We start from the raw sequence: 25,819 nt of genomic DNA, 5'->3' as shown, positions 1-25,819 counted from the left end.
CAGCTTTGCCTCTTGTGCAAAGGAAGAGGGAGATGGTGAAAAAATCACCTGGAATCAGTGAGGGGGAGTGGCCCGGTGTCTGGCCTGGCAGCAGAAGGTTCTAGAAGGAGAGCAGACAAATAAACATCTGCACACAATAGCACACATGAAGAGTTGCACTTTATTTCAGGGCGTGGTCCCCCGCAGCGGCAGGAATTGGTCGTTACAAACACCAGGTCACAAATGGGGTCACCAAGCAGTGGCACGGCGCAGCGATCGTCACCTGTCACCAGAGCAGCACCCGGGGGCAGCTGCTGTGCTGCTGGGGCAGGTGGGGTAGGAATTATCCCAAACACAGCTACCACAGTGCTCTGCTCTTGGAATTAACTCTGGCATCACGGGGGGTCTCCGAGTGCTCCAGAAGAGCTGGTACCTCACATTCCAGGTGTGTGAAGCCAAGAAACAGCTGCAGTGAGGGGAAGTACAGCCAAACACCCAAATGCTGCAGGCAGTGAGCACAGCCCCACGCTGCCTGCTGTGCCCTGAGCCCCGCACAGATTTGGGAATCCTGTTCCCTACACCAGGGGCTGAACCCCCCTGTTGTGCAACACCGTTCACTTTATTTTTATAGTTCAACGTGGGGAAGCATTTCAAGGCTGGCAACAACCGGGGTCTTGGTGCTTCCCAGAACTCCATCCCTGCAAAAACACCATCACCTGCCCCAGTGCCTTCCAGGCAGGGCAGCTACACCCTGGACTGTCCCTGCCCTGCTCCTGGTCCGTGTGTACAAGCTACAGTTCAACAGCCAAACCCAGAAAGGGCAGGGAAAACCTGCAGAAAGCAGAAATTGAAACAGCAAGTCTCCTACTGAGTGTCTCGAGCAAAGAGAGTGAAAGGAAGAGGACTAAAGCTAACACTGACTACAGCAACAACCTTTTAACCTGCTGCTGCTCCCGGGTGAAGATCCAAGGAAACAGCCAAAAAACCAAAAAAGGCAGAGGGAAACCTTGTGTTTGTGTTGTGAGTAACCAGTGCTGTCCCAGTCAGAAGCACAGCCTGGTCGGTGCCAGCGCAGCTGGGGCTGAACCGTGGGGCACACGTGGCCCCGTGCCCAGGACGGAGGGCACAGCCCCCAGAGCAGCTGAGGGGAAGCAGGGCTGCAGCCAGCCAGGGCACAGCCCCCGGCCCTGCTGAGGTAGATATGGCAACGTGCAGGGGCCAGACCTCGGGGTGAGCCCGGGGCTCAGCAGCCTCCTGGACCCTCCACACTCCCAGGCTAGCCCCAGTAATCGCTTCCTCCGAGCAGGGAAGGCTCTTCCCTCCTCCTCTGGCAGCCCTGGCCTCGGTTCTAACAGAGGGAAGGAAAGATGAGTGCCTGACTAAAGCCCCAGCGTGGGGCACAAGCGGGTCTGTGGGGCTGGTCCCACCCTGGACTGGTCCCTGTGCTTCAGCCCCCCAAGGGATCCAGCTGCTGGGAACAGAGGCAGCACCCAGAGCTCTCCCCGGTGCCAGAGCAGGGCTGGGCGAGGCGGAGGAGCCTGCAGGAGCCCTGGGGATGGGTGACGTGTGAGAGGAGCAGCAGAGCTCCCAGCACTGCCCATGCTGTCGAGCTCCCTGGCTCGGCTCTGGGGGCACACGGAGCCAGCAGGGTGGGTGCCCGAGCTGATGCCAAACCAGCAAGCTGTGGCTCCTCTGCTGGTGCCTGCTCCGGGCACTGCACCCAGGCCAGCAAAAGGAACACAGGAAAGGATAATTCAACATTTGTGGCCAGGCACAGGACAGCAGGGCAGATTTCTGATGGAAATCCCCCCAGGGAATTCCACAGCCCTCCAGGAGCACAGCAGCTCCCACCACGCCCTCTCCTGCCAGCAGACAGGAACCAAAGCCCTCCCCAGGGCAAGCCCACCCCATACACAGGCTGTGATTCCAACGGGAACGAACAGATCCATGAGCTACTTCCCAAACAATACCAAATGTAGCAGGGATGCTGGAAGGACAGGGGAGCTTACCCCGAACATCACCTGCATCACACAGCACCCAACAACCCCAGAGCAACCTGCCCTGCCCTGCTCACTCCCCCAGCCCTGGAGCAGCCACTCACCAGGCCAGCGCAGAGAAAGAACAAAAGAAAACAATCCCAAATGCCACGAGGAGGCTGGAAAAGTTCTTTTCCATACCAGGCCTCCACCCCACAGAGCTGGGCTTTGGCCACGAAGCGAACAAAGAAAAGCCAACAGTACATAAGCAGTAAGGCCTAGCTGAGGAAGGACATCAGTGCTCCCAGAGCATGTGGGAGCCCCTGGCTCCTGACACAAGCTCTCCAAACAGGGAACCCTCTCTGTGAGGGGCTGGACGGGCTGGGAAGCAGAGGGAGCTACAACTGCCTTCCAGAACACAAAACAGGGATGGCGCAGTCAGAACCAACATGGGAACCAAACAAGATTTTCCCTCGACACAAGGGATTTCTACACAATCAAGGGATGCTGCTCCCACCAGGATGTCCTTGCTGGGAATAGTCAACCAGAAGGACTCGAAACACATCTCAAAGCTCCAAACCAGCCTTATTTGTACCATGTGCCAGCCAGGGCTGGGCAGCAGCAGGGGACAGACACCATGGTCCTGCACGCTCCTTCATCCCACAGCAGGAGAGAATGAAAACAGCTTTGCAGGAACAATTCGCTTCCTCCTCCTCCTCCTCATTTTTTGTTTGTTGGGTTTTTTTTTCATCTCATTTTATGATTATTCCATTTTTTCTTTTTAAATACACAGCGTTTCTTCCAGAAGGCAAACCCTCCAGTACTTCACATCCTTTTTTCTTTTCTTTAAGGCGTCACCAGAGTCGACCAGCCGGGATCCAGCGCACAGCTTGGCTTTCACAGAGCTCCTCCTCTCTCCCTTCAGAGCCACAGGGCTGCACGGGCTCTAAGTGGAGTGCAGGGGGATGACAAATTTGGAGCCAAAGGGCGAGTGGTAGTTGATGCCCACCTCCTGAAAGACCTTCTGGGGAATGCCAATGTCACAGAGGTAGACGCGGCCGGCGCGCTCGCCCAGCGGCAGCGGCAGCCCCAGGGCCAGCGACCACTTGGCGTCGATGCCCAGCTCCATCTCGCTGATGGGGGGGTCTATGCTCAGCACGGGGGCACGGTTCTGGTTGGCCCAGTCCACCACTGCTTTGTACCAAGGCTGGTCTCTCAGGAAGGCATTCTCGTGGCAATCCAGGCAGTTGATCACTAAGTCAACCGGGGTGTCTGGGAGGTCTGCAAGAAACACAGACACGGCTGAGAACTGCTGCATTCCCTCACCTGCTCTGCACCACTCCTGCTGCATTCCCTCACCTGTACTGCACCACTCCTGCTGCATTCCCCACTCCTGCTGCATTCCCTCACCTGTACTGCATTCCCCCCACCTGATGGAACACAAAGTCCTTTGTGCAAAACCACAGAATGGTTTGGGTTGGAATGGACCTTAGAGTTCATCTCATCCCATCTCCTGCCATGGGGAGGGACCTTCCACTGTCCCAGGGTGCTCCAAGCCCCATCCAGCCTGGCCTGGGACACTTCCAGGGATCCAGGGGCAGCCACAGCTGCTCTGGGCAAACTGTTCCAACCTTTTACAATATTTTCACATAGACAAGTAGCTCTGTCAGCACAGCACAGCCCTAACTCCCAGCTTTGTTTCTCCCCAGAAGTTCAAATGAAGCAGCTTGGAAAACAACTGTTGAGGTGCCAAGCAGAAGCCAGCACTCTCCCAGGAACTGTTTATTCTAGGGAATACTGAGATGGGAATCCTGACAGCTGCTGCAAGTGGCTCAGCAGAGCTGGCTCCTGCTTTGCAGCAGCAGCTGGACACTCATTCCCTCCCAGCTCCAACATGCTGAACAAGGCAGCCCCTTATCCTACCAGAACAGCTCCATACAGCAGCTCTTCCTGACCTCTTCCCACCGGAAACATCTGTGGCAGCACAAGCGCTCCTGTGTCGAGGCTCTGAGTGCCTGCTGTCCCTGCAGCCTCTGGGCAGCCACCCAGGCTTGGCAGTGCCACTAGATGGTGCCAGGGCAGCGGGCAGAAGCCAGCTTTGCTCCCTGGAGGAGCCACCCTACTCTCCCTGCAGAAGCCAGCTCTGCTCCCCCTGCAGAAACCACCTCTAGAGAAGCCAGCCCAGCTCCCCCAGGAGAAGCCAGTGCTGCTCTGCCAGGAGAAGCCACCCAGCTCCCCCTGGAGAAGGCAGCCCTAGAGAAGCCACCCAGCTCCCCCTGGAGAAGGCAGCCCTAGAGAAGCCAGCTCTGCTCCCCCAGCAGAAGCCAGCCCTGCTTGGCCACTGACCTTTGACGCTGGACACCTGCTGGCCCTGTGTCTTGCTGAAGAGGTTGAGCTCGTTGGTGATGGACTCCAGCATCTTGACGAAGTTGGGGAGGAAGAGGATGACGTGCACGTCGTGGTTGGAGAGGTGCCGCCCGCAGCTGATGCCCTGCGCCCCCTTGACGTGGGGGCCGCAGAGCAGCGCCACCGTGGGCCGCTGGTGCACGTTCTTGGGGTTCAGTCTGAAACACAGGCAAAAAAAAAGGGACTGTGAGCACACCCCAAAGTCTCTTATCTTCTTCCTGCATGAGGAAAAAAAAAAACAACAACTTTTAAAAAACCCAATAAGATGCAAATTGCCAGGTGTTCTGCAAATCTGCCACTGCTCTCCAAAGCAGCCCACATCCTTTTGTGGTGCTGATGCTGCTCCGCCTGCAGGTTCAGAGAAGCTCAGACTTGTTTGGGTGGAAGGGACCCTAAAGATCATCCATGGGGGCAGGGACACCTTCCACTATCCCAGGCTGCTCCCTGTCCAACCTGGCCATGGACACTCCCAGGGATGGAGCAGCCACAGCTCTGCCAGGGCCTCAGCACCCTCACAGTGAAGAATTCCTTCCACATATTTAACCTAAATTTCCCCTCTTTAAATTCCTGATGAACCTTCTCTGACTTCCTTATAGGACCCTTCAGATACTTGAAGGTTGTTCCAGCCTTCTCTTCCCCTTCCCTGCACCCACAGCTGAGAGCACAAGGTTCCGAAGATTGCAGAAGAAAGCTAAAAATTTGAGGTGAGTTTCCCCATCAGAGGAGTCACAATTAAAAAAGAAGAAAAATTATCTCTACTCCCTAAGCTTCATTAACGGCAAAATAAAGTTCAATTGGCCTGGAAGGCACCAGGGGAAGCCATCAGGGCTTGCAGCAGGAATTTTAGCTGCCTGTGTGCCATCACTCAGTGCTCTCCATCAAGTGACCAGGTGCTGGTAAAGCACTCCTGAGTAAGCAGATGGAGATTGAAGGGTTACTTTTCTTTTTGAGAGCAAATAATCTGGAGCAGCTATCAACAGCACAAAAACACAGGTGCAGTTCCTGCCCACAGCAACAGCCACAGAAGCAGAGGCAGGGAACAGAGCTCTTCAGGAGTCAGCAGAAGGCACTGAGTGCACTCCAAAGCTGCTGCAAAGAGCCCTCCCAAAGAGCAGGATGTGCTCAGGTGAGCTGCAGATGCCTGAAGAGCTGAGTTAGCCTCACTAAAATCCACACAGCGCTGTTTTCACAGGCTGCCTTTATTGACAGTGAAATTGTAATGTGCCAAATCAGCAAAGGGAAGCTTCCTTTCTGTGCAGAAAGGAGCTCATCACACATTCTGCAGTGGCTCCATCCACCTCAGGCAGCACCTGTGCAAAGCTCAGCTCCCCAAACAACTCCCAGTGAGGGGGAAGGAAAACCTCAGCAGGGCTTTGTCAGTGAGCCACGAGCCAAAAGTGGCAGCAGTGAGCTGAGAGGGTCCTGTCACCCCTTCCCTCCCCCCAGAGGCCCCAGCTGTACCTGTTGGGCCCCCCCAGGAGGCTCAGGGCCATCTGGCTGGCACACACCCCTGTCATCTCCAGCCTCCTCTCCAGGGTCAGCCCGTGCTTCTCGGCCACCGCCAGCAGCTTCTTGTGCAGCTCGTAGGACACGCTGGGGACCACCAGCCCTGAGTCTGGGGGGCACAAACAGGGGAGGGAGGCACAAATGGGGACAGTCAGACACCTCAAATCAGTGGCAGTGAAAAAGTTCATTAACTGTTCACCCACGTTCCTTCCCAAGCCACCAAACGAATCCAAATTATCCTCAGTGAGGCAGAGACAGCTAAACACAAGTGCTGGCTTAAAATAACGCTTCCACAAAAGTTCTGTGGGAAATTTTAGTAACACAAGGGCTGAGAAAGCCTTTGGGACTTACAGATGGAATATTAAGGTTTTTCTTAATGGTATCCAGGCCAACAGTGCTTCAACCCACCATAAAGTGCTCCTGGGCACTGTGAAAGTCAGAAGAGCAGCTGTGAAGTACCAAAAAAAGCCTGGATGTTTTATGCTTCCTGAATGCACCAAAATCCCAAGATCACAGCAAAACAAGCAATCCCACACTTGCTGGTAGATGCCAGAAGGACTTCTCCAGACCCAATAGCTGGATCCCAGCACACAGGGACAGCAGGGAAATGCTCAGAGGATAAACTCTGCAGAAAAACACCTCCCAGGTGTTCTGGAGAGCCTGGGCTAGCGAGCTGGGAAATGCTCCAGCATTTGGATCCAGAGAAGAGCAACAAGAGAGGTTTTGTGAAGTGCTGAGAACTGTCCCAGCCTGGCCTGGGACACTTCCAGGGATGGAGGGACAGACACAGCTTCTCTGGACAACCTGTGCCATCCCCTTATGGGATGGCATCAGAGCTGGAGCAGGAGAAGCTCTCAGCTCTTCCCAGGAATGCCAGCTGAGTGCAGCAGCCAGCTCCCACTCTGAGACAGGCAGAGGAGATGCACCATGGAGCAAAAAGGCTGAGGATTAAATCAATGCCTGCTAGAGGAAACACCAGCTCAAAAAGTGTGAGCTCAGTCTCTCCATCAGCATCTCTCCTCCCACCTTGCCCAGTGCTCAGCAGCCCTGGGTCACCATTACACTCCCCCTGCTCCCTCTGTCTCTGCACTGGGGGTGACAGTGGCCCACTGAGTGCTCCTGGTGGCCCAGCAGGGCTGGAACTGCCTGTGCTGCTGGGAAAGAGCTGTGGGAATGTGACAGGGCTGGTGGAAATGCTCCAAGGGGCACGGGCAGCCCTCATGCACCCACCCAGGAGCAAACGCAGCCGTCCCTCGTGGCTGGGCTCCCCTGCACACAGCAAACACAAGAACCAGCTCTCACAGCCAAGGGCCACAGGACAAGAACAGTGTGGATTTGGGCTGTGAGGAATTATTTGTGCTGCTGTATTCCCCCAGGGTGCCCCAGTGTCATGGGTTGTGAGATGTGCCTGGGGTGTGTATTCTATTATCAACTGTTAGAGTGTATTCTATTATCTTCTGTTTATTGGGCAGTGTTCTTTATCTCCTCCACAACCAATCCTCCCTACAGGAGATCTCTGCTGTTCATGGGCCATTAACAATTATAACAATTCAGAGGGAGGGGGTTTACATTTTCCTCTCCAGTGGAGGCTCCTGCCTTCCTCAGCAGACACCTGGCTTTTCAAACCAAGACACCCAGTCAAGCTCCAGCAGAAATGGGAGCTTTTGCACATCCTGGGGTGTTGGAACCCTTCATGCTGAGAATTTTGGATTTTCTGCATTGAAAGACACAGACCCTCAAGAGAATACTACGTTTGAGCTGAAGCCATCTAAAAAGCTTCCAAAATTAATTGATAACACTGAGATTATAAGTGTGTAGTTTAAATAGAAGTGTGTAATATCACACAGTAAAAAACTTACAATTTAAGGTTTTAAAATATAGTAACATAGATAAGATAGAAGTTTTAAGGTAGTGACTAGTCCTTCACAAGTTTAAGTAGTATTGTATAATTGAAAAGTCCACATTACTAGACGTAAGTAATTAGTTATTAAGTTAAAAGTAACAATAATTTAAGTGTAATTTCTTAATTAGTTTTTCCTTAAAAGACCTTGTAGAGACAGATACAGAACCATTTTCTAACTTGTTAATGAAATGCTGTAGAACTCACAGCTTGTAAGGCTGTAATATAGATAAAAATGAATAAACATCTGAGTCCAAACACCACAAAATACCATCTCTACACATTTAATCCAGACCCAACCATAACAAAAAAACCCAAACAAAAAAACCAAAACCACACAAAAAACCCACAAAGAAACAACAAAGCCCCCCCAAAAGAAACCCCAAAAACCCCAAAACAACTCTCAAAAACCAAAAAAAAAAACCAAAAACAAACCAACCAATCAAACAAAAATAAACACAAAAAACTCCCCAAAAACAAAAAAAACCCCAACAAAACAAAAACCACCAAAGAACCCCAAAAAAACCCTAAGAAACAAAAAAAAAAACCCAACCAAAAAACCCAACCCCCCAAAAAAAAACCCCCCAAAAAAAAAAAAAAAAAACCCAACAAAACAAAAACCACCAAAGAACCCCAAAAAACCCCTAAGAAACAAAAAAAAAACCCAACCAAAAAACCCAACCCCCCAAAAAAAAGCCCCCCAAAACAAACAAACAAAAACCCAAGAGCAAAAAAAGCCCCACAAAACAACAAAAAAACCAACCCTGTGTTTTCCACCAGAGGTGAGCCCAGAGATGTCCCTGCAGGGGGACAGCAAAAGCAGCAGAGGGGACACTGCTGAGCCCCCCTGGAGCTCATCCCTGGCCTCAGCAGCCAGGCCTTGCACACAGAGAGGGCTCCACGTGTGCCACCACTGCCCACGGGGTCACCCTGGCTGCCAGGCCAGGCCAGCAGGCTCTTATCAGCCGTGCCTGAGTGCTGATAAGAGCCTGAGCCCTGCAGAACAACCCCGGTCTGTGCCCGCAGCGCACGGTCACCCACCTGCCCTGTGCCACGCTGAGCCCTGCAGAACAACCCCGGTCTGTGCCCGCAGCGGTCACGGTCACCCACCTGCCCTGTGCCACGCCCTGCCCTGTGCCCACAGTGGTCACCACCTGTCCCATGTGTCACCACCTGCCCCCTGGGTGACCCACCTGTCCTGTGGGTCACCGCCTGCCCCATGGGTGACCCACCTGTCCCCGTGGGTCACCCAGCTGCCCCATGCCTGCAGCAGTCACCCACCTGTCCTGTGGGTCACCACCTGCCCCTTGGGTCACCCACCTGCCCTGTGCCCACAGCAGTCACCACCTGTCCTGTGGGTCACCCACCTGTCCCATGGGTGACCCACCTGTCCCTGTGGGTCACCCACCTGTCCCCGTGCCACACTGTCAGTTGTGGGTCACCACCTGCCCCATGGGTGACCCACCTGTCCCGTGGGTCACCGCCTGCCCCATGGGTGACCCACCTGTCCCGTGGGTCACCGCCTGCCCCATGGGTGACCCACCTGTCCCATGGGTCACCGCCTGCCCCGTGGGTCACCCACCTGTCCCTGTGCCACACTGTCAGCCACAGCTCTGCCACTGCTGGCTTTTTTCAAGCCCCAGGGAAGGTTTGCAATGAGTGACCCGAGGTTGGGGTCTCTCCCAGCGCCATTGCTGACCCCACAAGAGGGAGATCCCAAACTCTACTGTTGCTCCATCAGAAGCACCCACGAATCCCCTGCTCAAATGCTGCACCAAGTCCCTGAAGTAGAAGGACAAACCAGACAATCTCCACCCCGTGTGCACCCAGCTCAGCACGGATCTCGTGTCCTCTGCACATCCTTCCCTCAGCCAGCAGCTTCAGAAAACTGCCTTTGCCATGGGCTGGCTGGCACCAGGGGGTTAATGTGAGGCACTGATGGAGAGGCATTTAGCACGCCAGCCTGCCCTAATTGCTGCCTTTCAGGAGCAGCTGAAATGCCAGGAGAACTTCCCTTCTCTGCCCTCACGCAAGGTCCAACCAGTCAGACTGGCTCATCAAAAGCAAGCCCAGGGAGTTAAATAAACTCTGGCAGGGTAAAGCCACTAACAATAACACCACTGCCACAAAACTGAAGCTCTGCCAACTTTAATTATGTTTGGGTTGGACAGGGCACCTTTATTGTTTGCTAATGAAGGCAATAAAATAAATTAGCCCAGGCCTTTTAATATTAAATAAATGTATTTTACAGCTGCCTGGGAAAAAAAAAAACAAACAAAACACAAGGCAAATATAGACTGAATGGTTTTGTGACATGCAGAGTGACACTGGGTTGATAAAAACATCCCAAGGCATCAGAAGAGCTGAGTTAACTCTGCAGGAGTTAAAGAATTAGGAGTTTTTCCCCAGACTAGCCCTGTAATGCTGCTGGGATGTCCAAATGCTTCCCAAGCTTGCAGTGGCAGGGAAAAAGGTTGACACTAGAGGAACTCAGAGGCTGGATCCCATATTTTCCCTTGGCCATTTCAGCAGCTCTCTAGTTCCAGCTCTCTGCTAAAATAAATCCAGGCAATGGCTCAGGCAGAACTGGACTCAGCCCCTCCTGCAAGCTGTCCTGACATCATCAGTTCTTTCCTTTGGCAATGAGTAATGCCAGGTCCCAACTCCAGGTCCAGAGCCTCACAGTGTGACAGTCTGGAGCTCTTGTCCACACCAGGCACAGGACACATTCCCTGCTGCCTTCTGCTGGTGATAAAGCTGGAGCCACCTGCCTGCAGACTCAGCCAAACACATTTACTGCCCCTCAAACAACATAACTTTAAGGGCTGCTTTTGTTAATCATCGTTGTTTTTAATTACAGCAAATCCCACCAGAGTTCTGGCTGACCTTCCAGTGTGAGCCTCTCCCAGCATTAGTGCACAATTCCCTCCAGCTGAGCAAAAAAACTGCCAGAGGGACAAAGGGACTCTGCCCCAGGCCCACTGTTTGCTGCTGAAGCAAAACTGAGGAGAGTGAAAGTTTTCTCTCTCCTCAAAGCAGCCCAGAATACTTCACACATTCAATATTCACATCCAGCCACGGAAGAGCTAAAAGAGGAGAAAAGTCAGTCAAGGACAGGGAAAAGAAAAATCCTTTCCAAAGGAAAAGCCACACTGTGGGCATCACCCTCAGGGCACAGCCAGCCTCTGATCCTGGCACAAAGCTCTGCCTGCTCCTGCACCTCCTCATTGTGAAGGAAAGGCTTGTTTGAAGAACAGACCCTCCTGCAAACTCCTCTGAGCTCCAACACTCCTGCACAATGTTGGCTCTGCTGAGGACCTGCTCCCAAAACACAGAGATGTTCAAACACAGGAGTTTTAGTGCCAACAGGAGAAACAGAGACAACACACTTTTAAATTCTCTGCAAGCAGAAAAAGGCAGCTCACACCTTATGCAAGGGACAGCCTTTCCAGGGAGGCAGTTTTTGCCAAAGAGTTGCATTTCCCAGTAAATAAAGAGACAGATCAACAGCAGCCAGCCCAAACCACCAGTGAAGACTAATGATGTATTTAGGAGGGATTCACACGTGGAGTCCCAGAGATGGACTTAGCTCAGTTACAATCACCTGGTAAGTTCTATCAGCTCCAGGTTTTCACTTTGGCTTGGAACAGATTCCCACCTTCTTCATTCCCTGCTCACTTGTAAAACACAGGGTTGTTTTAGAAGTGTTTTACTTGACAGCCTAGCTCCACACAAAACCAGCTCTCAGAAAAGCATCCCAGTGGAATGAAGTGTTTATCCCACACACACCAAGTTCTTTCAGTCAGCAATAAAATCCCAGGCTGGAAGTCCTGCAGGTGAGCCTTTTGGAAAACTCAAAACTGACATCAGCAGTTTGGTTTTACCTCTGTACCATCCTCCATGGCATCAAAAAGCAGGCAGGGATCCAGAGACAGGGATCCCCCAGAGCCAAGAGCTGGATATGAACTCCCTGCCAATCTCCAGCATCAGTTTTGTGCTGTTGCAGCAGACAGAGAATCACTGTCTCAGTCAGAATCACTGTCTCACTGTCTCTATTAACACAATCATCTCTCAGACTGGCCCAGGGTGGAAAAAAAAAACAAGAGAAAGAAGTGCTTTGTCATAACTAGGAAGTGCTTTTTGCAAGGAGAGCTTCCCTTAGGAAACCAGAAAAAACTCTGCAGGGAGAATCCTGCCACAGACACATCCAAAACCAAAAAGGCTTTTGGGGCTCCTGGCACTCATTTAATCACACCAGCTGCTCTTTGAGCCACTGAGAGGCAGGCTGCCTACAGCTCAGCATCCTCCTTCCAGCTGCCAAACAAAGGGATTGGGAGTGCAGCAAACAGGATTGGGTTTCCATCCCTGAATTTACTCACTGCTGCTCAGTGCATGGTGGTTTTCCTCCCAGGAATTCTGCTGCTAGAATCCCCTATCAGCCATCCTGCTCAGACTGGCTGCCAACAGTGGCTTAGCTTTTGTTTCAGACTAGACATCCACAGAGGCCCTGTCTCCTCTCAAACAAGCCAGCTGGAAGATGGATTGACAAGTATGAAATTTGAAAAACTCCACAAGATAGACAAGAAACCACACAGCAAATGGAGAGGTGCTTGATCACACAGCACAGAGGTAATCAGTGTGGCTTCTTCCACAGAGAGATGTTGAAAGCTTGGGGAGATTTAAAAAGCAAGAGGTTAAATTAAGCAGGAAAAAAAGCCATTAATCCTGAACTCTCACTGCTGCTTCAGGAAGTCTTAAAATCATGAAAGACAAAGCAGTGGGGGAAAGTCTCACTGCATGTTTCTTTCACTTTTCCTCCAGGATCCCTTCAAACACAACACTGAGCTGCTACAACCCACGGTGTTTTCCTCTCACCCAAGAGCAGGATGGGACACTAGGAAAAGGAATGACAGAACTGGAGAACTAGGACATTGTTATACACCAGAACCATTAAAAAAAGAGACTTTTCAAAACTGGAAAGCAGCAGATCATTACAAATCCATCAGCTTCCTCCCCTGAAGCGTTTCACACCCCAGATGGAATCCCCAGGCAGAGGACGAATGACAGCCCAAGGAGCTGCTCACACTTCTGCTCAGGCTACCAGAATATCAGTTGGTTTGAGTCCCTGCAAGAAGAGCTGACATCTGATTTCTTTCTGATGTGGAAAAGAAACACTCCTAAAATGCCAAATTTCCTTCACTCCCACATCTTCCAAGTGCTTAAAATCAAAGGCAAGATATCCCAAGGAGACTAAAGTTACCTGGAATTTGGACTAAATGTGCCATAAGTCCTTTTTACATGAACTATATTTAAATCCCCACAGAAATGGAGAACTACAACCCAAGAAGTGCCAGAAGCATAGGAAATCTCCTGAAACCACGAAAGCACAAATCCTGAGCCCATCCCTCTGTCCATCTCCAGAGGGTTCCCCAGGCTACTGAAATCAAAGCAAGGATTCAAACACCTCTTACTCAGCTCCCAACCATCAGCTTTGCTCCCTGCAGGAGCAACACTTACTTTGCTGCCCTCTCTGAGTATTTCTCTCAGAAACACTGCAAAGAAAGGCTGTGTGTGGACACACAAATCCAGCCTTGCTTGGACCACATCAAGCTGACCCCTCACAGCAAAAACGCACGGTGTGTGCCCCCAAAAGCAGCAGTTTGGGTCCTTATGAGGAACATACCCGTGCAGAACTCCTTGTTGGGGTTCTGGGGCACCACAATCCTCCTGTAGACGATGGGCTCCGACTCCAGGATGTTCTCGTCGTGCCGGTAGCGGGCGGGTTTCTCGTTGGGGGTCCCTCGGGAGCGGGTGCCGCTCCTCCTCTCGTAAGTCTCGATCTCTTCGAACACGGCTGCCTTGTCAAAAAGGGCCAGGTTGCCCTCAAAATCGAAATCAGTGTCTGGGATTTCATCAATGTCATCCCCAAAGCATTCATCATCCTTGCTCTTCATCTGCCCATTCTTCAGGCCGCTCTTCTTCGGGGTCACCTGGTTCGGGTGGCGGCTGCTGGATGACCCTAAGGCAAAAGAAAAGCAAGGTGGGAGTGTGTCCTAAAAGGGAAAAAGGCACTTCTTGTGGCAGAGGGGAGCTCCTGCTTACAGTCCCCTCACCCAAGGGGTGCTCACCAGGGAGCTCAGCCCCGGAGCTGGCACTACTTAGGCTCAGCTAAGCCAGCAGGAAACACAACATCAGACAGAAAATAGAACACCAACAGAAAACAGAGCATCAGCAAAGAGACTTTCAGGGACTTCCCTCCACCAGCCAGGTTAGAAAAACAGGCTTGCCCACAGCAGCAAAAGAGGTGTTTCTCCAGGTTTTATTTAATCCCAGTGCCACACCAGTGGTAAGGTAACCAGCTGTGACCTAGGAGTTTTCCCATGTTCAGGCAGGTGTGTGACCCAAGCCCTTCTCTGGAATTCCCCTAAATTTCAGAAACCACTGTAGGTGTTTCCTTCCCTGTTAATGATTTTTAAGGGAGAACTACAAACCCTGAATAGAAAAGATCTCTTTTTCCTCAACCTTGATGTAATTTCTGTGATATGACACACAGTCCATTGCCCCATTCCTGTTTCACTCTCCTCCTCACCCATTACCTGGTGTTTTGGAATACACCTCTTTCCAACCACAAGTCATTGGGAAATCCCAAATTCTCTGGAGTGAGACTGATGACAGTCTCCTCCTTAGGGCTGGAGATGAAGAAATGATGCAAATACACAATTATGAGCTCAACATATCCTTTACTTGCCCATTTCTTCCTTTGTCCTTCAGGTCCAGATAACATTATTCTGTTTGTCCTTGCCAGTGTTACATCTTCAAATGCTAGAAAATATTTCAGGCCAATTCCTGCAGTGATAACAATCACCTACAGTGTCCAACAGATGGAGTCAGTTATCAAGCCAGAGCTCTTGCTCTACTAACATTTCCTGTTGTTTAAGATAATCCCCTTTGTGACAGATTTATACAAATGAGTTTGAGAGAATCGGTTTGATAACACACAAACAAAGAATTTCATGCCATCCAAGGAGATTTTCAAACATCCCACAAGATTTGCAGCAGGCACCAACTCCAGCAGCACCCTTCCTGTCCCCTTACCAGTCCAGTTTCAGCATGTCCAACTCCAGTCATGCTGAAATGTGATTTCCTGAGGATGTGTACCTGGTTTATTTCCAGTCAGAGATGCATTGCCCCGGCAAGAATTTATTTCAGACAGTGTGGGGCTTGCTTTTTCTCCAGAACTGGTTAATAACTAAAGTGAAAGCTTTCCCAGTCACCACAGCAAGATCCTAAGTCTGCCAGGTCTTGCAGAATAACCATTTCCCATTAAGAAAAAAATCCCAGACATCCTTCTCAAATGATAATGCACCTTTTCTCTTGGAAGAACAGACAGCAAAATTCCAGCACTGTGGTGATAAAACAGGATTTAGGAGAGAGGAAAGGGCAAGGCTTGCCAGGAAGGAGAATTTCAGTAGGCACACTGCAACCACTCATTTATGTGCATGGTTTTGAAAGCTTTTGGTACCAACTTCCACTCTGTCCCAGACAAAGGGCTCCCAAACCAAAGGTGACACAAAGCTGGACAGGATTTGGTTTGGAACTAAACTGCCACTGCTGGAATCAGAGCCACAGCTGCTGCTCCAAAGGGAGGAAAATGAGGAATGCAAACAGAACAGGCCCCAGTTCTGCCAACGTTCAGGAACTGCAGCTCAGGCAGGAGCCAAGGGACTCTCAGGGTTCAGGTGGACAAGCTGGAGCCTGCACTGCCACACTCCTCTGCAAACAGCTCCACACTCCCCTCAGCTGCCCCAGGACTCAGAGTGACTGTCCAGTGGGACAGGAGCAGCTGATGTGGGCACAGAATGCTGATGGAAGGAAGCTGCACCAGAAAAGCTGGAGAACAATGGCTGCAAAGCTCCCTGCAGCCACAAAGAATGGAAGGCAGGAGCCCACCTCAGCAAAATGTGGTGAGCAGCTCCCTGACCCATCCTGAGCTCTGCAATGCTGCTGACCCACCCAGCTCTGCCCTGGCTGCCCCACAGCCCCCTAACAAGGCACACAGAATGTGGCACAGGCCTCCAAGGAGCTGGGAGAAAAGTTAGGAGCTGTTCCTCTTCAAGCATCGCCTTCTAGACAGGAAAAAATGACAGCTGGTTCTGCTCAGGGAAAAGAAAAGAGGCAAAAAAAGGGCAAGGGGAGGAAAGCAAAGCCAGGCTGCAGAAAGGCAGATCTCCTATTCCAGCTGCTTCTGGATCACAGCTTCCAGTGCTCTGCCCTGCATGAGGGGAGCTCCACTCCAAGCTGGCACACACAAAAGCACCTCCCTCACAAGACAAACAATCCTTCCCGGGCTTTTTTTTTTTTTTTGTTTCTGAGGAATAACAACCCTTTCACGTACAGCACACAAGCAAACAAAGTCTCCAGCGAGCTGGCTGCCTTCCTGAGAGATCCCTGTGGGAGGCTTTGCTGGCAGCCCTGGCACCACGAGCCCGGTGCCAGCACGGCAGCAGAGCCATTGTTGGGAAACCTGCGCTGGTGTTTGGTGTTTATTGATTCCTGTCACACCACGGCTCCAAAGGGGAATTCTGGCCCTCACTTGGCACGCTAGAGGCCAACAAGAGGTCAACTTTCAGCTGTAGGACCCAAGCTCTGGATGACATCTCAGTCCTGCACTCCTGCACAAAGCCAGGCCCAATTCCAACCCCCTCCTAAAACTCGCACATCACTCACCCTACTCTCCAAATACACATTTTACAGGTAAGACATCCCTTCTCTACCTCCTGTATTCCAAAATGAACCCAAGCCAACACCTAGGACCTCGCTCAACCTGCCTCAAAGCCTGTAAAAGTCACCTGTTGTGCTCATGTAAACCCGAGCTGTTTGTGGGCTGAAGTTGACAAGTCCTAACTCTGCTCACCCCAAATCTACCACACATCCTGGAAGGGGTAAAAATATCCCAGTTGCTGGTAAGGGAGAAAGACTTCCAGAGGTCTAAGAATTTCTCCCCAAAACCACAGCCTTACAGCTGTTTCACTGGCCTGGCCCAGCTTGGTTTGTTTCTTTTGCAAGAAAATGAAATCATGGAATTACTCTGGATGCATACCAAGGCTTCAACAATTAGTCATGGAAATATGCTGGATGTACACTGAAATCTCAGGAAATAGATTATGAGGGTCAGGAAAGGAAGACAGCTCAGGGGGCTTTGAGGAAAAAAGTGAACAGAGCCAGTTTTGAAGATTTTATCAAGAGAAATAAAAACAAGGGATGCGTGACTTTGGGATGCTCTGATTTTACATCACCCTCATTAATTCATGTTTTTAACGACACAGCCAAAACCCATTTGTAATTATGTACAAGGTGATGTTGTAATAGGTTATGGGTATAGAAGCCTTAAATAGAAAAGCTTGGGGAGATTTTAAAAGCAAGAGGTTAAATTAAGCAGGAAAAAAAAAGCCATTAATCCTGAACTCTCACTGCTGCCTCAGGAAGTCTTAAAATCATGAAAGACAAAACAGTGGGGGAAAGTCTCACTGCATGTTTCTTTCACTTTTCCTGGAGGATTCCTGCAAACACAACACTGAGCTGCTACAACCCACGGTGTTTTCCTCCCACTTGAGGACCATATTGCAGTTTGTAGCAGCTCCTTTCAGAGGAAAAGGCTGGAAGCTGGGCAATCTTCAAACAGGAAAGATGGCAAAATGAGGAAATCTTTGGAACTGGCATTAGACATTTTCTACACAGACAGAATCACTAAGATGGAAGAGACCTTTAAGATCATTGAGTCCAAGCCATGCCCTAACACCACCTCAACTAGACTACAGCACTGAGTAGGCAACCCTCACCTGACTACAACCACCTTTCAGGTGGGCTCAGAAATATACTTTATTTCAAAATAACCCCCAGGTGGGCCAGGGGAAGCTCCCAGCAAAGCCTGGTGGCAAAGGGAAGATGCTGGAGCAGGGCAGCCCCACACTCACAGGAGTTGTGCCTCCGCCGGAAGCCTTTGGACTGGCTCAGCGTTTCCATGTGTCGATCCATGTAGCTCTTGGAGCACTGCTGCTGTGGGGAGATGACAATGTCCTGGCTCTTCATGTCTGTCCTCCTGGGGATGTTCTGTGGGGCACTGCTGGACATGGGTTTCTTCAGCACCTTGCCAGTGCCGTTGTGGCTGGGCCCCACCTGGCAGCCCACCCCTGGCACGGCCGTGTCCATGTGCTGCGAGTCCCCGCATTGCCTGCTGTCCCCCGGCCCCGGGATCTCCAGGATCTTCAGCTCGGTGATGTCACCTGCCCTAAAAACAGCACGAGAACAGCAGGGATTTAGCACACACCCTGGCAGGAAAAACCCTCCTGAGGAAAAACATCGGTGTCCAATGGGATTGTTCTGATGTCACCATCAATTAAAACGGGGAATAAAAGGATTTTAATGCTCAAACATACGCAGACATCAAAATGTTCAGCTGAAATGGCAAATCTTCAAAATAACCACTTCAGTATGCCTGCACTGCACCTGGATTTTGTTTGAAAGGTTCTGCAGCTGAAACAGGAATCAGTCAAGCAAAAAATGGAAGCAACTGGCCCAGAGCTTTGCAGAAATCTGCATTAATTTAACAGTTCCCAGCTAATTAATTGCTCCAAGCCCTGAGGCTACTATTACTTTTAATCCACTTCTGCAGAAAGCTACCCTCAGATCAGAGCTGTTCATGCTCAGACAAGGAGGATACTTCCCATTTCCAAAGAAAAAAGGATAAAGAAAACTAATCTAGCACTGGGCACCAGCCAAAAGACAACAAAGGAGTGATTCTAAAGCCCTCCATTCGCACTGACTGCGAGGCAGAAGTCAGGAATTAGGCTCTTCAGCTTCAACTCAGCATTTGTCCAAGGGGGATGTGAAAGCAGAGACTTCCAGCCATCCCCTGCCTGCCACCAGTGCCTCTCTTCAACATCCAAGGGTGCTGACTTTGTGGAGTCAGTGCTACTGAAAAAGGAGTGACTGAGAGCCTTAAGCACAACACTTCAGGGAACAGGAGAAGGCACCCAGGAGTGATTCCCACTCGTGGCTTTCAGCACAGGGCTAGCAGAATGGATGGGACACAAGTGCTGAGGGCAAAGCTGGGAAAAAGCACCTCAGCCCCTCTGCTACAACACAACAGAAATCAAAATCCTAGCAAGATAAAGACATAAAATATGTATTAATAAAAATTATAAATGAAAAAATATATATTTATCATATATAATATATTAAAATAGAAAATATTAAACATATATTAAATATATATCTATTTTTATATATTATACCCTAATTTTTAGAAATAAAGACATTAAAAATAATTTACAATAAAATATAAATATGTATTTGTCCACACACATGGTCTGACCCCCAAATAACCTCCTAGCCCAGTGCAACAGGAGAAATGGATTTGTAGGGAGTTTGTAAGGTTTGATTGAAGGTTTATATAGTATGTATTTATATATAAATTTTGGGGTAAGAAATGTTGATTTAGAAATACTCTAGAATAAGATAGTGTTAAGAGAGATATAGAGTTAAAAAAAAACTTTAAAAGATAATTTTATTTATAAAACTAAGTATTTTAGAAAAACAGAATTATTAAAAATGTATTATAGTAAGACTTACGAAGAGTAATTTTAAATTAGTTTTAGAAATAAAATTAAATATTGCAGAAAAAATAGAATTATAAAAAATATAGTAAGACTTACGAAGAGTAATTTTAAATTAGTTTTAGAAATAAAATTAAATATTGCAGAAAAAATAGAATTATAAAAAATACATAGTAAGACTTACAAAGAGTATTACGAAGAGTAATTTTAAATTACTAGTTTTATAAATAAAATTAAATATTTTCGAAAAACAGAATTATAAAAAATATAGTAAGACTTACGAAGAGTAATTTTAAATTAAGAAATAAAATATTTTAAAAAGATAGAATTATAAAAAATATAGTAAGACTTATGAAGAGTAACTTTAAATTACTAGTTCTACAAATAAAATTAAGTATTTTAGAAAAACAGAATTATAAAAAATATGGTAAAAATATTTTAGTATAATATAGTCAAACATATATAGTGTAAAACATTTATATTACATTACAAATATACAAATATATTTATATATAAAAATATTATACTATAGTAATATATATTATAAAATGTACTATAGTAAAACTTACAATGAGTAATTTTAAATGATTTGCTTTAAAACACCTAGAACATAGTAGAACAAAAAATTAATGAACCTGAGATTAATAAATGTGAGATGTCACAATTTGGGATTTCCCAGCTCTGAGGAGTGTGCTGGGCTCAGTGTGGCCAATCCCCTGCAGTCACTCCCTGCTGGGAGACAGGATCAGGAGAAGGCTAAAGCAGCCTCAAACCTCCACAGGGTATAAAGAAAAATGTTCATTTTTTGTGCTGGTGAATGCTTTGCATCACTTCCCTAAATGTCTCTCTTGCAAAACTACGGCAACAATTAAGAAATAGTTTGACTTCTAATTGTAACAGCATAAATTATGATATCTGTGTTATCTCATCCTTCTCATAAAGCTAAAAATAAAAGTTTTTAAAACTCCTCTCAGTTACCCCATCCCTAAAATAAAATAAAAAGTATAGTCTGTCTCAGGTTGGAAATGGGGCTGTGTATTCTATTCCTACCTGTGGAGTAGTTCTCTTCTGTTAATGGGCAATTAATTATTAATTATCTTCTGTTCATGGCCAGTGAGCATCACTGCATGGCTGATAAAATTCCATCATCCCACTGGGAGATGCTCTGCCCAGGGGAGACAGCTGGCACTGCAGGAGGGCTCAGCCAATATGGAATGGGGCCACAGACATATTTTATGAAAAATCCTTTTGCTGGGATCTTTTCTCCTGAGAAGCTGGGAAGCTTCAGCTTCTCAATGTTTTGTTGCTTTGGAATATGATTTATAGAATTGTTTACCCAGTATGTGAAACTGTTTTTGCTTGGTGACCAATGGCAGCCACCTGTGTTGAGGCTGTGAGCAGTCACAAGCTTTTGTTATTCATTCCTTTCCTTTCTAACCTTCTGAAGGATCCTTTCCCTATATTCTTTTTAGTACAGTTTTAGTATAGCATTTAAATATGATATCGTAATATAATAATAAATCAGCCTTCTGAAACATGGAGTCAAGATTCTCATCTCTTCCTCGTCCTGAGACCCTCGAACTCAACCATGGGATGGGACTGTGCCACCACCCTGACCCACAGGGGTCAGCTCCTGCTCTGACTCTGCCAGTGCTGTTTTGTATTACTGCATTTCTTTTTTCCCTAATAAAGACCAGTTATTCCTACTCCCATACCTATGCCTGAGAGCCCCTTAATTTCCAAAATCATAACAATTCAGAGGGAGAGGGTTTACCTTTCCCATTCCAGGAGAGGCTCCTGCTTCCTCAGCAGACTTTCCAAACCCAGACCCCCGAGTGGGGCAAGGCAGGCACTCACCTGAAGGTGACCTCCGGCACGAGGCATTTGACGCCGTTGTGGAAGGGCCGTGTGAGGGAGATGGTCTGGCTGACCTGATCCACAGCAGACACCCTGCCCTGGTACACCCCCAGGCTCTCCCCACAGTTAATGGACACGATGCTGCCCAGCCAGTCCGTGGCCATGGTTCTGGCACAGAGCTGCTGCAAAGAGATGCACAAAGGCACAGCCTGAATCAGCACCCGCTGCCCCGGAGCCCTGCCGGGCTCTGCTGGCTCCTCTCTCCTTGGTGGGGAGGAAACGACATCCCAGCCATCCCAGGCAGAGGGTAAATCCCAGGATAATACAAAATAATTTACAATAGAACATAAATATAGATTTTGGGGCTTTGCCTTCCCCGTTGTTTGGTAGATTTTTGTCTGACCAGCTGAATTCAAGATCCAAAAGAAATATTCAGTGTTTCGTCCTGCCTCGTGGATATTTTCCTTTTGCCTTTTTCACAAGCTAGAAATGAAACTCGAGATTCAGTTTTAGTAAGGAGGTAATATAAAGTGTTCACAAAAGCCCCTGAAGGCCTACAAATAAAGATCTGCAGATCTTTGCTTGACCAGCTGAATTCAAAATCCAAAAGAAATATTTAGTGTTTTGTCCTGCCTTGTGGATATTCTCTTTCCAACCCTGAAACAAAACTCCAGGTAATTTTAGTAAGGAGGTAATGTAAGATGTTCACAAAAGCCCATCAAGGGCTTCAAATAAAGATCCACAGATCTTTGTTTGACTGGCTGAATTCAAAACCCAGAAGAAATATTTAGTGTTTTGTCCTGCCTGTGGATATTCCCCTGTTGCTTCTTCCCAAGCTGGAAATGAAACTTGAGATAATTTTAGTAAGGAGGTGATATAAGAAAGATGATCACAAAAGCCCCTGAAGGGTACAAATAAAGGTCTGCTCTATAAGAAGGTGTCCACAAAAGCCCCTGGAGACCTTCAAAGAAAGATCTGCAGATCTCTGTTTGACTGGCTGAATTCAAAATCCAAAAGGAATATTCAGTGTTCCATCCTGCCTGTGGATATTCTCCTGTTGCCTTTTCCCAGTCTGGAAATGAAACTCCAGATAATTTTAGTAAGGAGGTGATAGAAGATGTTCACAAAAGCCCCTGAAGGCCTTCAAATAAGGATCTGCAGATCTCTGTTTGACTGGCTGAATTCAAAATCCAAAATAAATGTTAAGTGTTTCGTCCTGCCTGTGGATATTCTCCTTTTTTTTGGTGGATATTGCCTGTTCCCAAGCTGGAAATGAAATTCCAGATAACTTCAGTAAGGAGGTGATATAAAAGACACTCACAAAAGCCCCTGAAGGCCTTCAAATAAAGATCTGCTTTTATATCACCTCCTAACTAAAATCATCTCAAGTTTCATTTCCAGGCTGGGATAAAGGCAACACTCCCTGTGATTCCAAACTGGGAATTTCTCTTCACTTCCCTGATTTCATTTCCAGGCTGGGATAAAGGCAACACTCCCTGTGATTCCAAGCTGGGAATTTCTCTTCACTTCCCTGGTTTTGGCAGATGGACACTGGGGCAGAACAGCTCCTGTGAATATTCAGGATTGATCTCTGCACGTGCAAATGAAAAGCAAACTCTTTCAGGGAACAGAGATACAGGGCAGGAGGGGAACCCTAACCAACAGAGCAACACAAAAGGGGGGGAAAATCCCAAAAACTGGAATGCAGGAGAAAAGCAGCAAAGGCAGCATCAGCATCACTGCCACAATTAGATAAATGAATTAAAAAATAGTTGTTCTGCTTCCCAGCACTCAAATTCTGTCAGAAGCAGGGAGGAAAAACTCCAATTTGTTTGGACAGATGTTTCCAACACTGCTGGAAGCAGCTAAAGAGCTCCTTTGATCCCAGATTTCCCAGTGACAGGCTCACGAGCATCACAGAGAACAGGAGACATGACAAGCTCCTAAATGCATAGATTTGCCTTTCATGCTGCAATCAAAGAGGGAGAATGTTTGATATTTACTGTGAGCAGCACAAAGGAACACAGGAGACAGCCCAGGGAGATCAACTTCCATGTAAAAATCACATTTCTGGAAGAGGCAGCTGGAGTCTCTGCAAGCTGAGCCTCACAGAAAAAGATGCAAGGGGAAAGAAAAAACCTGGGTGATTTAAAAAAAATAAATCTCATCTTCCCCCAAGTTTCACAGGCTGAAAACAGGGGATGCTTCAAAGGGAAGAAAACATTAAATTTGGTCACAGAGCCATAAATTCCTCAGGAGCAGGCTCCTCTGCTTCCTGTGGCTGTGTGTTGATGTTAACCCACGATGAGAATGCCTGCATTCCAAGGAGATGGCTGACAGAAAAAACACAGATAACACATCCCCGGGGATCCACAGCAAAGCTAAAGCTTCATTCCCTTCCCTGTTTTCTTTTTAATCTCCCTCAGGAAACATGGGAAGGAGCTCAGCACACATCATCACCTTACAGGGATCCTTCTGAACAACAAGAGCCTCCTTTTAGCAGAAAACCACCCAACAATAAATCTGTGTTTGAGTGCAAATAGAAATGAAACTATCCTGGGTTGGATTAGGGGGGTGGCTGTGTCCCTGCAGGAAAATATAGGGAACCCCACAGGAAAACACAGGGATCCCAAATATTGTAAATATTTTAAATAAGTGGACCAACCACAGCCCCACAGGTAAACACAGGGGCCCCACAAGGTAAAAAGGAGAACCCCCAAGGTGAAAAAGGGGATCCCCCATGGATAAACACGGGGAACCCCCAAAAATAAACACAGGGAACCCCCAAAAACAAACACAGGGAACCCTTCATGGATAAACAGAGGGAACTCCCCACGGATAAACACAGGGGACCCCCCAAAAATAAACACAGGGTTATCCCATGGGTAAACACAGGGAACTCCCCACAGATAAACACAGGGGACCCCCCAAAAATAAACACAGACACCTCCCATGTATGAACTCAGGGAACCCTCATGGATAAACATGGGGAATCCCATGGATAAACAGAGAACCCCCCCCACCATGGATAAACACGGGGAAGCCCCAAAAATAAACACAGGGAACCTCCCAAAATAAATACAGGGATACCCCATGGATAAACAGAGCAGACCCCCCCCCCCATGGAAAAACACAGGGAACCCCCCAAAAATAAACACAGGGATACCCCATGGGTAAACACATGGAGCCCTTCATGGATAAAGAGAGGGGAACCCCATGGAAAAACACAGGGAACCCCCCAAAAATAAACACAGACCCCTGCCATGGCTAAACATGGGGAACCCCCAAAAATAAACACAGACCACCCCCCCCAATGGATGAATGCGGGAAACCCCCCAAAACTAAACACAGGGAACATCCCAAAAAATAAACACAGGGATATCCCATGGATAAACACAGGGAACACCCCATGGATAAATACAGGGAACCTTCTTTGGATGAACACAGGGAACCCCCAAAAATAAACACAGGGAACCCCCCAAAATAAACACAGGGTTATCCCATGGGTAAACACAGGGAACCCGTCACGGATAAACAGAGGGGAACCCCATGGATAAACACAGGGAACCCCCCAAAAATAAACACAGGGAACACCCCCATGGATAAACACAGGGAGCCTTCTTTGGATGAACACAGGGAACCCCCAAAAATAAGCACAAGGATACCCCATGGAAGAACACAGGGAACCCCCACGGATAAACACAGGGCCCCCCAAAACACAAGACCCCCCCAGAAGCAAACACAGCCTCCCACAGAGATAAACACAGGGAGCCTCATATAGAAACAGGGGCCCCCCACAGGCAAACATGGCCCCCCAAATGTAAACACAGCAACCTCGAGCAAGCACGGGACTCAAACACAGTTTAACCCTTTGTAAGCCACAGCCGCCCCACAGGCCTCCCGCCCCGTGCCTCCCCCGGCCCCACCTCCCCACCACGGCCCGCTCGGGCCGGGCAGGGCCTGGCGCCGCCACAGCGCCTCACGGCAGTCCAGCAGAGCCCCAGCCCCCCGGGAAGGCACCGTGGCACCCAGCCCGCCCCCGCCGGGCCGTGCCGCCATGCCCCTCACCCGCCGCCGCCGCCGCTCCCGCCTCACCGCGGCCCCTCCGCCTCAGAGACGCTCGGCGTGACGCCACTTCCGGCCCCGCCCCCCGCGCGGCGCTCCGGCCGCCGGCGGGGCCATAGAGACGGCGTGGGAGCCGCGCTGTGCGCATGCGCAGTGCCCGCGCCAGGAGCCCTCCGGCAGCTGTCACACACCTGTCACACACCTGGGTCACACCTGGGTCACACATCTGTGTCACACCTGTCACACACCTGTCACACACCTGTGTCATACACCTGTGTCACACCTGTGTCACACACCTGGGTCACACACCTGTGTCACACACCTGTCACACACCTGGGTCACACATCTGTGTCACACACCTGTCACACCCGTGTCACACACCTGTCACACACCTGTGTCACACACCTGTGTCACACACCTGTCCCTCCATCCCTGCATCCCTCCATCATATCCATCACACCATCCTTCCATCATCTCCATCCCTCCCTCGTGTCCATCCCTCCATCATCTCCACC

The 25,819-nt window shown here is 48.9% G+C and overlaps 1 protein-coding gene across 2 annotated transcripts; it reads right to left on the bottom strand.

Annotated features, from left to right (window-relative positions):
* Window positions 1-140: 140 nt before the first annotated feature.
* On the bottom strand, window positions 141-25,378 carry EDC3 (enhancer of mRNA decapping 3). 2 transcript variants are annotated; one of them, XM_041418328.1, is made up of 8 exons: window positions 25,308-25,378; window positions 21,461-21,463; window positions 21,240-21,421; window positions 17,742-18,055; window positions 13,451-13,786; window positions 5,823-5,976; window positions 4,302-4,519; window positions 141-3,236 (listed from the first exon to the last, which is right to left on the bottom strand). In XM_041418328.1, the coding sequence occupies exons 3-8, from the start codon at window positions 21,401-21,403 to the stop codon at window positions 2,902-2,904; spliced, it is 1,521 nt and encodes a 506-aa protein (XP_041274262.1). In that variant the 5' UTR covers window positions 21,404-21,421; window positions 21,461-21,463; window positions 25,308-25,378; the 3' UTR covers window positions 141-2,901. The 2 variants fall into 2 exon arrangements, with proteins under 2 accessions (XP_041274262.1, XP_041274261.1); XM_041418327.1 differs by lacking the exon at window positions 21,461-21,463 and having other exon boundaries at window positions 25,308-25,369.
* Window positions 25,379-25,819: the final 441 nt, after the last annotated feature.

Source organism: Onychostruthus taczanowskii, unplaced genomic scaffold (assembly GCF_017590055.1).
Source record: "Onychostruthus taczanowskii isolate IOZ18803 unplaced genomic scaffold, ASM1759005v1 scaffold6, whole genome shotgun sequence".
Classification (NCBI taxonomy): domain Eukaryota; kingdom Metazoa; phylum Chordata; class Aves; order Passeriformes; family Passeridae; genus Onychostruthus; species Onychostruthus taczanowskii.
The sequence above is the reverse complement of the archived record's forward strand: the minus strand, read 5'-3'. Positions and strand labels throughout refer to the sequence as shown.